This window comes from Dryas octopetala, chromosome 3, assembly GCF_963921425.1.
Source record: "Dryas octopetala chromosome 3, drDryOcto1.1, whole genome shotgun sequence".
Taxonomy (NCBI): Eukaryota; Viridiplantae; Streptophyta; class Magnoliopsida; order Rosales; family Rosaceae; genus Dryas; species Dryas octopetala.
The window spans coordinates 14,365,755-14,380,198 of record NC_141368.1 but is presented as its reverse complement, the minus strand read 5'-3'; the positions used below and the strand labels follow the sequence as shown (position 1 = coordinate 14,380,198).

The 14,444-nt window shown below is 37.8% G+C and overlaps 1 protein-coding gene and 1 pseudogene across 1 annotated transcript; both read left to right on the top strand.

Annotated features, from left to right (window-relative positions):
* The first annotated feature begins 48 nt into the window (after nt 1-48).
* On the top strand, nt 49-2,408 carry LOC147291198 (pentatricopeptide repeat-containing protein At1g08070, chloroplastic pseudogene; annotated as a pseudogene).
* Nucleotides 2,409-9,953: 7,545 nt separating this feature from the next.
* LOC147291197 (transcription factor bHLH91-like) lies at nt 9,954-12,320 on the top strand. Its single transcript, XM_086238010.1, has 3 exons — nt 9,954-10,925; nt 11,354-11,779; nt 11,896-12,320. Exons 1-3 carry the CDS (start codon nt 9,954-9,956, stop codon nt 11,998-12,000), a joined length of 1,503 nt encoding a protein of 500 aa, XP_086094136.1. The 3' UTR covers nt 12,001-12,320.
* Nucleotides 12,321-14,444: the final 2,124 nt, after the last annotated feature.

Genomic DNA, 14,444 nt, shown 5'->3' with positions numbered 1-14,444 from the left:
AATCCCGAATGTGTCCTTGAATGAATACTCTCTTACTAAACATTATTTTTCAAAAAGAGAGAGAATTCATAAGCCTTCACCTCCTCCAACACTAGCAAAATCCCATATGTGATATGCCTATGACATGAACTCCCAAGAACTATGGGTCCATGCTTATGGCAGACTCAAATCTTGCAAATCAATAAGCACAACACAGCTCAAACAATTCCATGCATTTCTCATCAAAACAAGGCCTCTCCCTCTCACTCTGCCAACCCAACAACACCTCATATATCCCAAATTCTCCATTTCTTCAACTTCTCAAAAAAACCTCACTAATTACATTCTCTCCTTCTTAAACCACTTGGAAAAGCCAGACCTCTGCCTCAGCCTCTACAATGCCATCATCCAAGGCCTTCCTTCAAACCCCAAAAACAAAACAAACCCACTTCTCATAGCATTCGAATTGCTTCGACATATGCTTGTCAATGGCTTTCTTCCTGACAACTACACTGTACCCTCTGTTCTCAAGGCCTGTGCACAGTCTCGGGCACTCAGAGAAGGCCAGCAAATTCACTCCTATGCTATCAAAACCGGGCTTGTTTTATCCAATGTGTACGTGAAGAACACTCTCATGAGGCTTTATGCCGTTTGTGGGGTTATAGATTATGTCCAAATGTTGTTTGACGAAGGTCCTCAGAGGGACTTGGTGTCATGGACTACGCTAATTCAGGGTTATGTTAAAATGGGGTTTGCCAGAGAAGGCGTGGAAGCCTTCTTTGAGATGTGTGATGCTAAATTGAGGGCAGATGAGATGACATTGGTCATTGTCCTCTCTGCTTGCTCTAAATTGGGAGACTTGAGCTTGGGTAGGAAGATAAATGAGTACATATATGATAATGGGGTCTGTCCAGATGTTTTTATAGGCAATGCATTGGTTGATATGTACTTGAAGTGCGGGGAGGCGGAATCTGCACGTAAAGTGTTTAGTGAGATGCCTGTGAGGAATGTGGTTTCTTGGAATTCGATGATATCGGGTTTGGCACATCAAGGGAAGTTTAAGGAAGCGTTGGACGTGTTCCGGGAGATGCAAAGAGTAGGTCTTGAGCCGGATGATGTCACTTTAGTTGGTGTTTTGAATTCATGCGCGAATCTTGGAGTACTTGAGCTGGGGAAGTGGGTACATGCTTATGTTGAGAGAAATCAGATTGCGGCAGATGGGTTTATAGGGAATGCACTTGTGGATATGTATGCTAAGTGTGGAAGCATAGACCGAGCCTTTAGGGTGTTTCAAAGCATGAAACGCAGAGATGTATATTCATATACCACCATGATTGTTGGATTAGCTATGCATGGGGAAGCAGAGATGGCGTTGGATATATTTTCTGAGATGCCTAGAAAGGGCATTGAACCAGATGAGGTGACATTTATAGGAATCCTTGCAGCGTGTAGTCATGGAGGACTTGTGGCAGAGGGTCAGAAGTATTTTAGGGACATGTCAAGTGTGTACAAGCTTAGGCCTCAGACAGAGCATTACGGTTGCATGGTAGACCTTTTAGGCCGTTCCGGGTTAATAAAAGAGGCAGAGGAGCTTGTTGAAAACATGCCAATTGAGCCTGATGCCTTCGTCTGGGGTGCCCTATTGGGAGCCTGTAGGATCCATGGGAAAGTAGAGCTTGCCGAAAGTGTGGTGGAAAAACTACTGGAGGTGGAGCCAGAGAGGGATGGCGCTTATGTACTTATGTCAAACATATATTCCTCTGCAAATAGATGGAGGGACGCAGTGAAGTTGAGAAGGGCAATGAAAGGAAAGAACATGAAGAAAACTCCTGGGTGTAGTTCAATAGAACTGGATGGTGTGGTTCATGAATTCAGAAAGGGTGACAAATCACACAAAAGAAGTAAAGACATATACAAATTGCTGGAAGAGATTATGAGCCACATAATGAATTTTGAGCTTTTGGCATACACAAGTACATTCTTTTGATAATTAAGGCATATCAACAGAAGATTGTTCCAATAGTTTGAGAAAGAAAAGGGTTGGCATGTTGCGGCTGGCATGATCAACTTGATCCCATTGTTCAACATCATGGGCTTTGGGTGTGAGGATATATTGCAGCATCTGAGAGGTAAGCAAGAAGATCAGATTTGATTGTTCATTTTTGTCAACCAAGTGGTAAGTTCATGTAAATATTTATCTTTTAATTTATTAACTGCACTCTGCACTCCACTTCAAGAACTATCTCGTAATAGATTTACTTGTATTTCTCAAAATAAATTATTTTAGTTAATTAGTCTACTGTGCCTTATTATAATCTAGGTTTGCTCATGCATAAGCTGCTTTTTTGTCTTCTATGTACGTAATAGAACAGCAAACCGGATGCCGATTTTGTCTTGTTTTGACAATCATCTCGGCATCTAGGTTTTTCAAATTGTATGTACAGTGTTGGTCTGGAATTTTATATTTTGCAAGGGTGTGTTTCAATTTGGTTGCCTTCTTTTTAGGGTTCAAACACTTTTGTTTGATAGTCTACTGCTTAAGTTTTTTGGATTACTTTTTGTGCCACCAAGTGCTTGTGGTAACTCTAGGTACATTTCCAGGTTGATGATTACTGGCTGCCACATCTTAATTTCAAGTGAAAAATAGAAATTCCTTGAAACTATAACAAGGAAAAAAAAGTTCATTGATATGATAAATTACTTTGAAGGTATACATCCTATATATCTCAATCAAAATTTGCTGCTTCCTTTGAACATTTGCAAACCTTATTGTCTCATGATGTAGAGCATAGGCTGCAACAATATTTCTGGAGTCCATGGTCCTGAGTTCTTGGGCTAATTCTACCAAAAACACCATGAAGTTGATGAACCAAGCTTCAGCTTTCCCATAAGTACAGAAAAGCTAGCTACAGAAGGTAATGGGTTGCTATTTGCACCCAAAAAACTTGATCACCACAGCCAACTCTCACAATCCCAATTTTACCCTTTTTCATTTAAATTGTTGGGTGTGAATAACAACACCCAAGTAGTAAGCCCTTGCCCCTTGGATTTTGGACAGGTACAAAAGGGTCCAATTTTTAATTGGTTGTTTATGCAGTTGGATGACCTACACGTATGTCCCTAGTTGCTAAGACAGAAGACAGTGGAAGAAGGCAATCAAAGAACCACACAACTAGCTTGCCTCCTAGAAAGAGTATAGTTTGATGCCTGCAGAATTGGGTTTAATTGGACATTATTATCAACTTATCCGACATTACCATATCAAAGAAATGTGTTTCAGTGCCATAAGCTTTGGAAACTATAATTATTATATCACAGTTCTCTGTGACTACACAGCCAAAAACCTGCCCATTTCATTCCCTTTCGTTAACAAACATCCACTTCATTTACTAACAGAGCTAATCTTAATAGTCTAGTAGTCTTTTTCAATCAAACTTTGTGTTCTAGTTTTCATGGACAGAGAGGCCTTTTGCAACTCCAACTCAAATACTCAATGCTCAGAATTTGGATTTCTTAGCCTTTGTAACCGTTACATATAGAAAAGTTTCTCTTGTTTTACCCATGTCTTGATTGTTGGATGCTAAAGTGAAGATATCTTATTTAGTGCTGATGTGTAAGTGGGATATGGAAAACGTCATAATTTCTAAAGTCAGTGGATGCTTACCAAAATTAGCTTGATATCGATATTGTTGGTCAATTTTCTAACAACTTAAACTTTTGAGGTTCAGTTATTGTTTAATGGGTATTAGAGTTTTAGTTACAAGGGAAGTTGTGAAATTGAATTTGACGCAAGTTTTTGAGGTTAGTGGTTGTCTAACAATTAGTTATGGCATTTAACGATCTAGTGGAGTTTGGGCTGTATACAAAACATGTTTATGCATTGTGCTCTTATTATCAAATGGAATAGACTGGAGTAGCCAAATCTTCATTAATCAATCCCAGAGTTACCGGGAATCACCAAGATTGAAGCTGCAAAACAAATAAGCATTAAACTTAAATCCCACATGCATGAAGTACTTACCCTAACTTGGATTCTCTGCATTTTGGTTTTCAAACAAGTACTTTATTTTGGGAGAAAAAAAATAAAAGTACTTCATTTTGAGGACTAAATAATAAATTCTTTTTCTTTCCATGACAAAAGAAATTGAAGAAAGAAATTTTGGTCATTTTCCAAAAAATGAAGGTTTGGACAGTTGGACAGTTGGACCAGTAATGATACGGTCAAGATATGAAGTATGCTATGGGTTTCAGAGAGGGAGGACTGAGTCATCAGCACCTGTCCCTCAACATTTTTGCTTTTGCAGTTTTGGCTTGTACTATTCTTAGCAAAACATACAGACTACAGTACAACTTTCCAGGGAAGCAGGCTTGCTCCACAAAATAAAAAATGAATGAAAAAAGAAATAAAAAATTCTGCTGATAATCAATTAATAATGGAGCTGGTATTTAATTCTATAATGTGAAAACAAATCTACTATCAATTTGACACCTTAAACATTTAAGGCAATCTCTGCAGATATTAATTAATACCTTATTTTACCAAATTTTTTAAAGAAATTTTTGAGTGGGACGATAATACGTGATGTTATTAATTAACGTCTTATAATATGAATGAACGACAAATTTATAATTTTAGAATATAATATTAATGAATATCCACGTATTATAAATATATAAGTAGATTTAATAACACCATATAACGGTATGACAATTACACCAAAAAGTTACTTATTTTTTTTTTATTTGGATAACAATTTGACACACGAACCATACTTGATGGGGGTAAAATGACTACTAAGTCATAAATAACTGAAAGTTTAAGTATATATACTACCATATTAGTCGGTATCTAAATGTTGAGATATCAAAGTATCTAACATATTGTTGTTAATTTCAATTCCCTCATATACTATTAGTTATTAGTTATTAATTTATGCATATGAAAGAAAAATTTAAAATTCATCTTCTTGTTGAACGCTAAACGGTTAGAATGGTTAGTTTGGGGTGGCGGTTTGCATGGAGAGGTGAGAAGTGGGGTCCACAGAAACTCTGTAACTAACTACCAGTGGATTAAAAATACAGCTCCTACCTAAACTCACTCCAAGGAGAATAATCACAATTTGCGTGAATTTGCATACTGCAATCCCATACCCTCCCGTAACTGCCAGTGTTACGCCCGGTGACACAAATAATGGTACACCTACCCATAAGAAAAAAGATTGGGTGTACCATCTCTCCACTCATGCTTTGTACTATCCTCTCTAATAGAGTTGTGATTCATACGTGGACCCCATTTCTATTAAACATATGGTACAAGACATGATCAACTAAGACGTTACAAAAATAGCACTACTATATGTAGAATGTCAGGACCAATATGCATAATGTCTCTCTGAAGTAGGGTTTGGAGGAGGAGAAATAATTATAGTTTTATTTCACTTTTGATCCCTATAATTTAATTCAAGTACTCTCATCCCTAGAGTTTTAATTGTTCTAATTTTAGTTATGTATTGTTTACAAACCATGACAATTGAAGAACATGTTAGCATTTTTATCCATTATTTTTTGGTCCATATAATTTGAGTAAAATATAGGTCCTATTTATTTATTTATATATTTGTATAAAGTGACTTATTAAGTCTTAATCTAATGTGTCATGCATATCTATGCACATTTTTACACTCTCTTCATTATCACAATCACATAGTGGTATAGTTTACCTTTAGCCTTAAGTATTACTAGCTTCTTGGCCGGCATGGGCTCCGCACATGTTAATTGACATTTTTACTATATTTGTTTTCTTTTTGTATTATGTTCTCATTGTTTATAACTTCTTATCATTTTCTCTACGTTTTAAGGTGGTGGGGTGTCTTTTTTTTTTTTTTTTTTTTTAATGGTTGTATTTTACAACTATACCCTCATTTATATATAGATCGTTTTTATGTGATTGTTTTGTTGAATGAAAGGTATTTTAGGCAATCATATTTTGAGTGAAGCCTATAACACCAAACCCTTCTTCTAGCTTTATAATAGTAAAGATATTCTTTTAACCAACTAGTTTGTGGTTTAGTGGTAATTAATTTCTCAATGTTGGAAGATGTTTCAAGTTCAAATCCCCATTTCTCAAAATTTAAAAATAAATTTATTTTTATTTCTTTTTGGGTTAAAAAGTTTAAAATATTTGTGTGGTTGGAAAAATTATTGGATATAACCGATATACTGCCACGTAGTGTAACAAATCCAACTTGTAAGGAAATTGTTGGACGACATATGTATAATAATAGAGTATAATATTAATAACATCTATCCATATTATGACACATAAGTCGGTTCTACTACGTGGCAGTGTATCGGTTATACAAAATAATTTATCGTGTGGTTACGGGTGGTCAAAGGTTTGATTCTCTCCGATATAAAAAAAAAAAAAAAACCTAAATTGCTTTAGTCAAGGAAAAATTGAGTACCTTAGAATTATAATAGGTTAAAGATTTGATTCCCTTCATTATAACTTATAAAAAGCATGAACTTGCTTGGTCGGTTTTTGGCTCGTGTGTTAATTCTCGAGTTAGCATGATTTGGATAGATCTTGGGTTGTGGGTCATATGGGTTGTATTTTTTTCTTTCTGAAATTGGGTTGTTTCAGTTTCTACCGTTAATATTATTTTATAACATTGGCATAATTAATATTAGTTAGTGAATCAAGATGGTTAAACGATTTCAATGGTATGATGATGTTCACGTTGGAAATGATGGGTAAATTATGCAGTTCTTGAAATTATATACTTTTTTTGAATGAATTGATTACTGACATTAATATGGAATGTTGAATGCATGAATTGTGTGAATGAAATACAATCATTTCACATTGGATAAATGATTGTGCAAAAAATGTTGATGGAGTTTTAAAAGAAGAAAAAAGAAAATATAAACCTGTAACTAATAATGCAGAGGAAAAGTAGTATATTAATGATACAATCATTTCACGTATATTCTCAGTCGCCATTCATTTACTTTCACATTTTGTCAATCTCATTTTCAAATTTCAACATGGTTATTATTTTAAGGTATATGATTGTCTGGTGAGTTAAAATTTAAATTATAAATGATGAACAAGTGCTGATAGATTTACTGGAGTTTCAGTTTTTAAATAAGAGAAGGAAAATCATGAGTTTTCTGGCCTTTCATGCCAAACCGAAAGGGTTACAGTTATGTGTGCAAATTTGCCCAGTAGGATGCTCTAATATGGAAAAAAAAAATGTGTACAACATGATAGGGAGTTTGAGGTCTTTTTCTTTATTCCATGGTTGATGGGTGTTTTTTTTTTTAATTGAAATGGGGCTTAAAGGTTGGCAAGGAATGAAGATTAGGATCAAAATTCTATTGTTATGCCCCTATAGACTATGGTCATGGACTCATGGTCAATGAGACAGTGTTTTGTTCAGGCCTCACGGATAAATTATGTCTTGCCCAAGACTTGAAAAAGTGAATGTTATTCATGATTATTGAAGTTTCTCTTGTGAAGTTAATTTCTTTAGACATTCGCCAAACATTTTCCTTTCAAGTAAAACGGACCATGACCAAGTCAGTAATTTCAAGAGAATGTTCACATAGTAATTTTTTTAATTTCTGGTATTAGATAGACCCTAATCTCAAGTATAATTTTGGTTACATTGAAGGAAATCAAACTCTAAATTTAGTTTAAATGTTATTATAACTCCACTTAACTCCACTTATTTTCATTACTTGGGTTAACCCCAAAGACTTCATCTTTAAGAAAGTTATTCGTAAATTACATTTACTAATATAATAAAATTTCGAGTATTTTACGAATACGTTTTAACACAAATTATCCGAATTCATAATTTCTTATATTAAAGAACTAGATAATGGATTAAAAATAAAACTATTTGTATTACATTTTTGTCGGCACATATGTACCGCATCTTTAGTTAATAGAGGTGACACCCATTTCTATAGATGAGCTTCATGCCTTCATCTCTACTAAAATGTTGGTACACATCTGATACAAAAAGAGGGCTGCTATTTGCACACCCCTTTTTTTCTTTTTGCACACCCTTTTTCTCTTTTTTTCTCCTACACACCCCACACACTTACCTCAAATTCAAAACCTCTCAACACACACCCAACCCATTACCAAAATACCCTCATTTCATTACACACCCTCCCCTCTTTCCCTCTCTTTTTTCTCTCGTTCACACCCCCTTCCCCTGTTTTTTTTTTTTTTTTTTTCCTTCTTCTTCTCCAACCCTCCCCCAGCCAGTCCCACCACCCAACCCACCCAACCCACCCAGCCCCTCAACCCCTTCCCTCTCCGACCAACCTCCCTGCATGCAGCACCGGCCACCCTCCTCAATCCCTCTCTCTCCTCCCCGCATGCAGCAGCACCACCTCACTCCCTCCCCCCGTTTCACCCGACCCACCCAGCCCATCTCTCCCGCACCCTCCCTGCACCACCTTCCTCCCTCTCTCTTCCCTGGCAGCACCACCTCCCCGTCACATTCTCTCTCCTAGCTCCCTTTCTCTCTCTCGCGACTCCACCTCCCCGCAACACCACCTCTCCTGCAAGCTCCGCGAAGCCCAACTGCCGGCTCCAACTCCTTCCAGCCACCTTGTGCAGCACTGAGCTCAAACACCCGCCCGCCCAACTGCCTGGTCGCATCGTCGATGGAGCAGCTGGGCACTTCTCCGGGGTGGAAGCTCAACTGTGCGACGCGGGAGTGGCGTTGGCAGCAGCTTGGCTCTGTTAGAGACAAGACAGAGAAATGGAGAGAGGAGAGAAAATGAGGAGGTGACCGGTGGTGGTCTCACCTCTCGCCCAAGCAGAAAAAAAAAAAAAAAGGTGGCAGTGGTTCGGCAGACCAGTGCCGAACCCGTCTGTTTCGTTCGACAGGTAACTGCCGAACGAACCTAGTTTGTTCGGCGGTTACCTGTCGAACGAAACCGACGGGTTCGGCACTGGTCTGCCGAACCACCTGCCACCCTCCTTTTTTTTTTCTATTTGCTTGGGCGAGAGAGAGAGAGAGAGAGAGAGAGAGAGAGAGAGAGAGAGAGAAGAAGAAGAAGAATGTGGTAGTGGTGGTGGCTGTTTTGGTGGTGCAGGGGCTGGGGGGGTTGGTGCAGGGGCTGGAGGCCTAGGTGGGTTGGGTGGAGGGGGGAGGGGGAGGGGGAGGGGGAGGGGGAGGGAGGGAGGGGTGGGTCGGGTGAGGGGTTGAGGGGCTAGGTGGGTTGGGTGGAGGGGCTGGCTGGGGGAAGGTTGGAGAAGAAGAAAAAGAAAAAAAAAACAGGAGAAGGGGGGTGTGAACAAGAGAAAAAAGAGAGGGAAAGAAGGGAGGGGGTTTATTGTCTGTTTTTTTTTTTGAGTTTTTTTTTTCTAATAGGGGTGTGCAAAAATAAAAAAAAGGGTGTGCAAATAGTAGCTCTCTACAAAAAATGTGGCACACCTAACATTAATTAAGGAATAATAGGAGGACGAAAGTGCAATATCAAGAATTTCAGAATATGGAGATTGTGAGTGGGCCCCAATGATGGGAATCTCAGTAACAAACTCCCAGCTGTGCTGCTGTGGAAAACTGGAAATCCCTCAGTGAGAGAGAGAAACAAATAAAAGAATTTGCAGTTTCAGTCCCTTCTCCTACCCCCACTCTCTCTCTCTCTCTCTCTCTCTCTCTCTCTCTCTCTCTCTCTCTCTCACATATAAATTCCATCTCCTCCTCCACTTCCTGATTTTGTGAACAAAGCTCTTTTGCTTTGCGGCTACCAATTTCCCAATTCTGATACAAACGGTTGAGTAAAGGTCATTTAAGGCTTATGATATTTGTGTATATGTGACTAATTTTGATGCTTTTCATATATTCATGTGCTTGTGTTTAATCTCTTTTGGTGTATGTGAATTAATGGTGCAGAGACAAAAAGACCCATAAAAGCTAAAAGGCAGAGGGAGACAGAGTCCAAAAATGTACGAAGACACTGCAAGTGGCTGCAACTTTGATCCCAATAACTCCATGACAGAGTCAGCAGAAACTGTCATCAACATCAACCCTTCTCTGCCCCCACCACAACTCAAGCCACAGACACCCCAAAACCACAACAACAACAACAGCAACAGCTTTGTTCATGTTGAGGAGGAAATGAGGTTTTCCATGGAAGAGCTCTCTTACCATCACCACCATGGCCAGCACCACAACAACAACAACCACCCTCATCAAGAAGATCAAAATGCCTTGGAAATTGAGCTTCAGAATGAGCTGGGGTTCACTATGGACCACCACATCTCATACAACAATACTGACAATAACAACAACAACAATACTAGCCATTTTGTGTCCTATGAGCAACAACTTCCCAGTTGGGACATTCATGAGATGCAACAACAGCATCAATTGCAAGACACTACTGCTGCTGCTGCTACTCCCTACCTTCCAACAACACCTGACCTTCTCAACCTTCTCCACTTGCCCAGATGCTCACCCTCCTCTGTCCTCCCAAACTCCTCCATCTCCTTCACAAACCCCCACTCCAAAACTGCGAATTTCGCCAACTCCTTGGGGTTTCTCGGAGACCTTCCCCCCTCCGGAGTGGACTCCCCGGCGGGGACAGCGTCTTCGGTTCTCTATGATCCGCTCTTCCATCTGAACCTGCCTCCACAGCCACCACTTTTCAGGGAATTGCTTCAGTCTTTGCCACATGGGTACAGTTTGCAAGGGTCAAGAAGTGGGTCCTTGTTTAGTAATGGTGTGGATGAGAGGGAGGGGAGTGGAGGGGTTTACCCAGATGGGAATGGAGTGTTGGAGTTCTCCAGGGAAATGGGTTTAAAGGGAGGAAGGAATGGCAAAGGGACCAAACACTTTACCACTGAGCGCCATAGGAGAATGGAGTTGAATGAGAAGTACACTGCCTTGAGGAATTTGGTTCCAAACCCAACCAAGGTATATATAGATCTCAATCATTGCAAAATATGGTACTGAATCTGATTAGTTTCATCAACAAACCACTTTCATTCATTGTTTCACAGTTTTTATTGGGTACCCATTTTGGTTTCTTGAATCACAAGTCATGTAATTGGGTTCAATTTTGGTACGCCCGTACCTTTCGTATCTCTCTTTTTTTCCTTTTTTGGGTTCAATTTTGTTTATTATATGGTACTGAATTTGGTTAATTTCATCATGAAACCACTTTCATTCATTGTGTTGCAGTTTTAATTGGTACCCATTTGGTTTCTTGAATCACAAGTCATGTAATTGGGTCTTGATACGCCATGTTTGGTAGTCTCATAATTTTTTCTCTCTTTTTTTGGGTTTAATAATCATTTTGCTGATTAATTTTTTTATTTATTCGGGTAACAATTGGAGCAAAGACTGATAGAGCATCTATTGTGGGAGATGCCATTAATTACATAGAGGAGCTTCGGAGGACAGTGAATGAGCTGAAACTGCTGGTGGAGAAGAAAAGATGTGGGAGAGAGAGGAGCAAGAGGCACAAGACTGAAGAGGGTGCCGGCGCTGGAGACGATGAGAGCTGCAACATGAAGCCTCTTGGTGATGATCATGACCAGTCCTACAACAATGGGTCTCTGAGGAGCTCATGGCTTCAGAGGAAATCCAAAGACACAGAGGTCGATGTCCGCATCATTGATGATGAAGTTACCATCAAACTGGTCCAGAAGAGGAAGATCAATCTGCTGCTGTATGTGTCCAAGCTTCTTGATGAGCTGCAGCTGGATCTTCACCATGTTGCTGGTGGCCACATTGGCAATTCCTACAGCTTCTTGTTCAACACCAAGGTTGGTGCTAATATTATGGATTTTATTGCTCAATTAGTCTTAATTAGTTGGTTATTTTTTCAAACATGTGGTGAACTGGTTTTTAATTATATATGGCTTTGCTTTTAATGTTGCAGATGTTTGAAGGGTCTTGTTTGTATGCAAACGCTATAGCCAGCAAGCTGATTGAGGTTCTGGACAGACAATATGCAGCAATTCCACCACCTACCACTAGTTATTAGGAAGGCATGAGATATCATGTTTCCTTGGACGTACTAATACCTAGTCTTTTAATTTCTTTCTTATATATGTTGGTTTAATACTTTAATATATATGATGCTGATGAATACTAATTAAAGTAGTAGACAATAACCTTGGTGTGAAAGAATCATGAAATTATAGAATTATATATTATATCTATATGACTCATTTCTGGGTTTAATTATATGGTTTTGGTTACTTTTAATTACTAATGTTAAAGGTGCAATTAGAAAGATGCCACTTCAATTCAAACTACCTTGACACAATTAATTAATCACTCATTATATATAAGAAACAATTTTTTTTTCGGTCAAAATATCAGAAACCATTTCAAATGTGAATTTATTCACCACCTTTGTGCCTTCAAAAGTTTCAAATTGAAGACATGCTATATATACCACTACGTACAAGAAATAACATCAATACTAGAAGAAATTTTCCACTGTGAAAGTCTGAAACCTATATTACCGGTGGATGTTCACCGGTGGAGTGACGGTTGTTATGTATCGTCGTTTATCATAGTAATTACATTTATATATGAAAAGAGTGGCACTATGCCCACCCCTCCTTATTTCTTCACCCCTCACCAAATTTGAAAAAAATATAAATCTACTGATTTCACTCCCTTTTATTCCTAAACTACCCCTTCCCCTTCCTTTATCTCAATTATAATTTTAAATCTAATTAAGAAAGAGAAATATTGCTACCCATGATAACAATGTCATGACAGCGCCCCATCTGATGAAATCTACAATGTTCATTATAGTTAGAATGAGGTTGCTCGTTTATCATTGTATCTCAATTCTCACCAATGTACAATTTTAATTTTCCAACACTAAAAACTAATAGTACGCTATTTGAGAAGCATCTCATGAAATGCAATCATAGTTTTTATTTTGATCTAACATGGTAATATTAAAATCAGTAGATGATGAGGACATATAAGGTGGCTAATTGGCCGGGGTGTTGGATGTGCAACGGCCATGAAGGAAGATGAGTTCCATGGCTGCCAGGCTTCTTTGTTTTTTGTTTTTTGTTTTTTTTCCATGTGTCCGGCCTTCTTGGTCATTTTACGAAAAAGAACAATCATAATTAAATATTTTTTAAAAAAGGGGTGGGGAAATAGTGTCACTCATATGAAAATTAGGATAAGTACTATATTCTTGCAAAAGCTTGAGCTACCTCTTAATTTGGTTAAGTTCTTAATGTGATTGTTTTTACATGCATATACTTTACTATTTAAAATTACATCCAAGTTATGAAGAACAAACTTAAATGTCTCATCATATATATATATATATATGTACAGAAAGCCATCTGTAATGTTTTCTTTTACTATATATAGCAAGTGTTACTGTTTGAGAGGTTTTCACTGCTATTTCCATGCTTTACAGAACTAGCTGCTCTCTTTGAGTGATGTTTTCTTCTTTAAATTTCTTTAATTAATTACAAATTATAAATCATTTCTACAAATTTAATTGTGGGATTTACTCAAAACACAATCATGCATACATGCAATGACCAATACTCTGTCATCTTAAGAAGGGTTACTTCCGAACATTAATATTTTAGTAAAAAAACATATTTCTCCTTGGGAAAAATTAACAAATTAAAAACGTGTGAGTCTGCCTTTAATACATTAGTAGAAAAATTATAGATAATCAATGACATAAGAAAGTACATTTTCAACATAGAAACCTGGAAAGTTCATCGATCAATTAATTTCTGTTAATTAACAAGTGTCAAGTAAATTCATATATTTTTCAAATTAACTTTTGCCATTCTATTTACTATTTAGGCTGAGGCATTAATTGGACCTGGATCCCCTGGAACCAATTAAAGCAATACGATCGAAGGATTGATAATTAAGCTCGAGTTGGGGGTGGGCCAAATTGTTGATAGGAGAATGTGTATGCCATGGTCTCTCTCAACAATGTGGTTCAGTTATACAACTAAATTTAAAGTTTAAAAGGTATTGTCAAATTGTGAATTTAAACTATTTTGACAAATTCTGGTAACATAAACATTTACGTGGCAGAATTATGTGATTAGGGAATATTTCTAAAACCTTTGTAAGTCTCAAACTCCTATTGTAGTCCTAGGATATACACAATTCAACTGCCTTTGTATGTAATAATAGAGAGGTGGTAGTACTACAAACTACTTTTTTGGCCAAGGGTACTACAAAGTACAAACTACTTTTTTTGGCCACGAGTACTTCAAACTACTTTGAATGCAAATAATAACAAAACTTGCCCTCGTTTGATATTTTCTTAGCAAAAAGATTTTTGTTAACTTAATATTTGAGTAGGATAGTAACTTAATGATTCTGAGTGTTGCAGTGGTTTCAATCACACATCAAAATGATTGTCCTATGTCCTAACAAGGAATGACATGGCAGAGGGCCAGAGGATGTATTTCCACA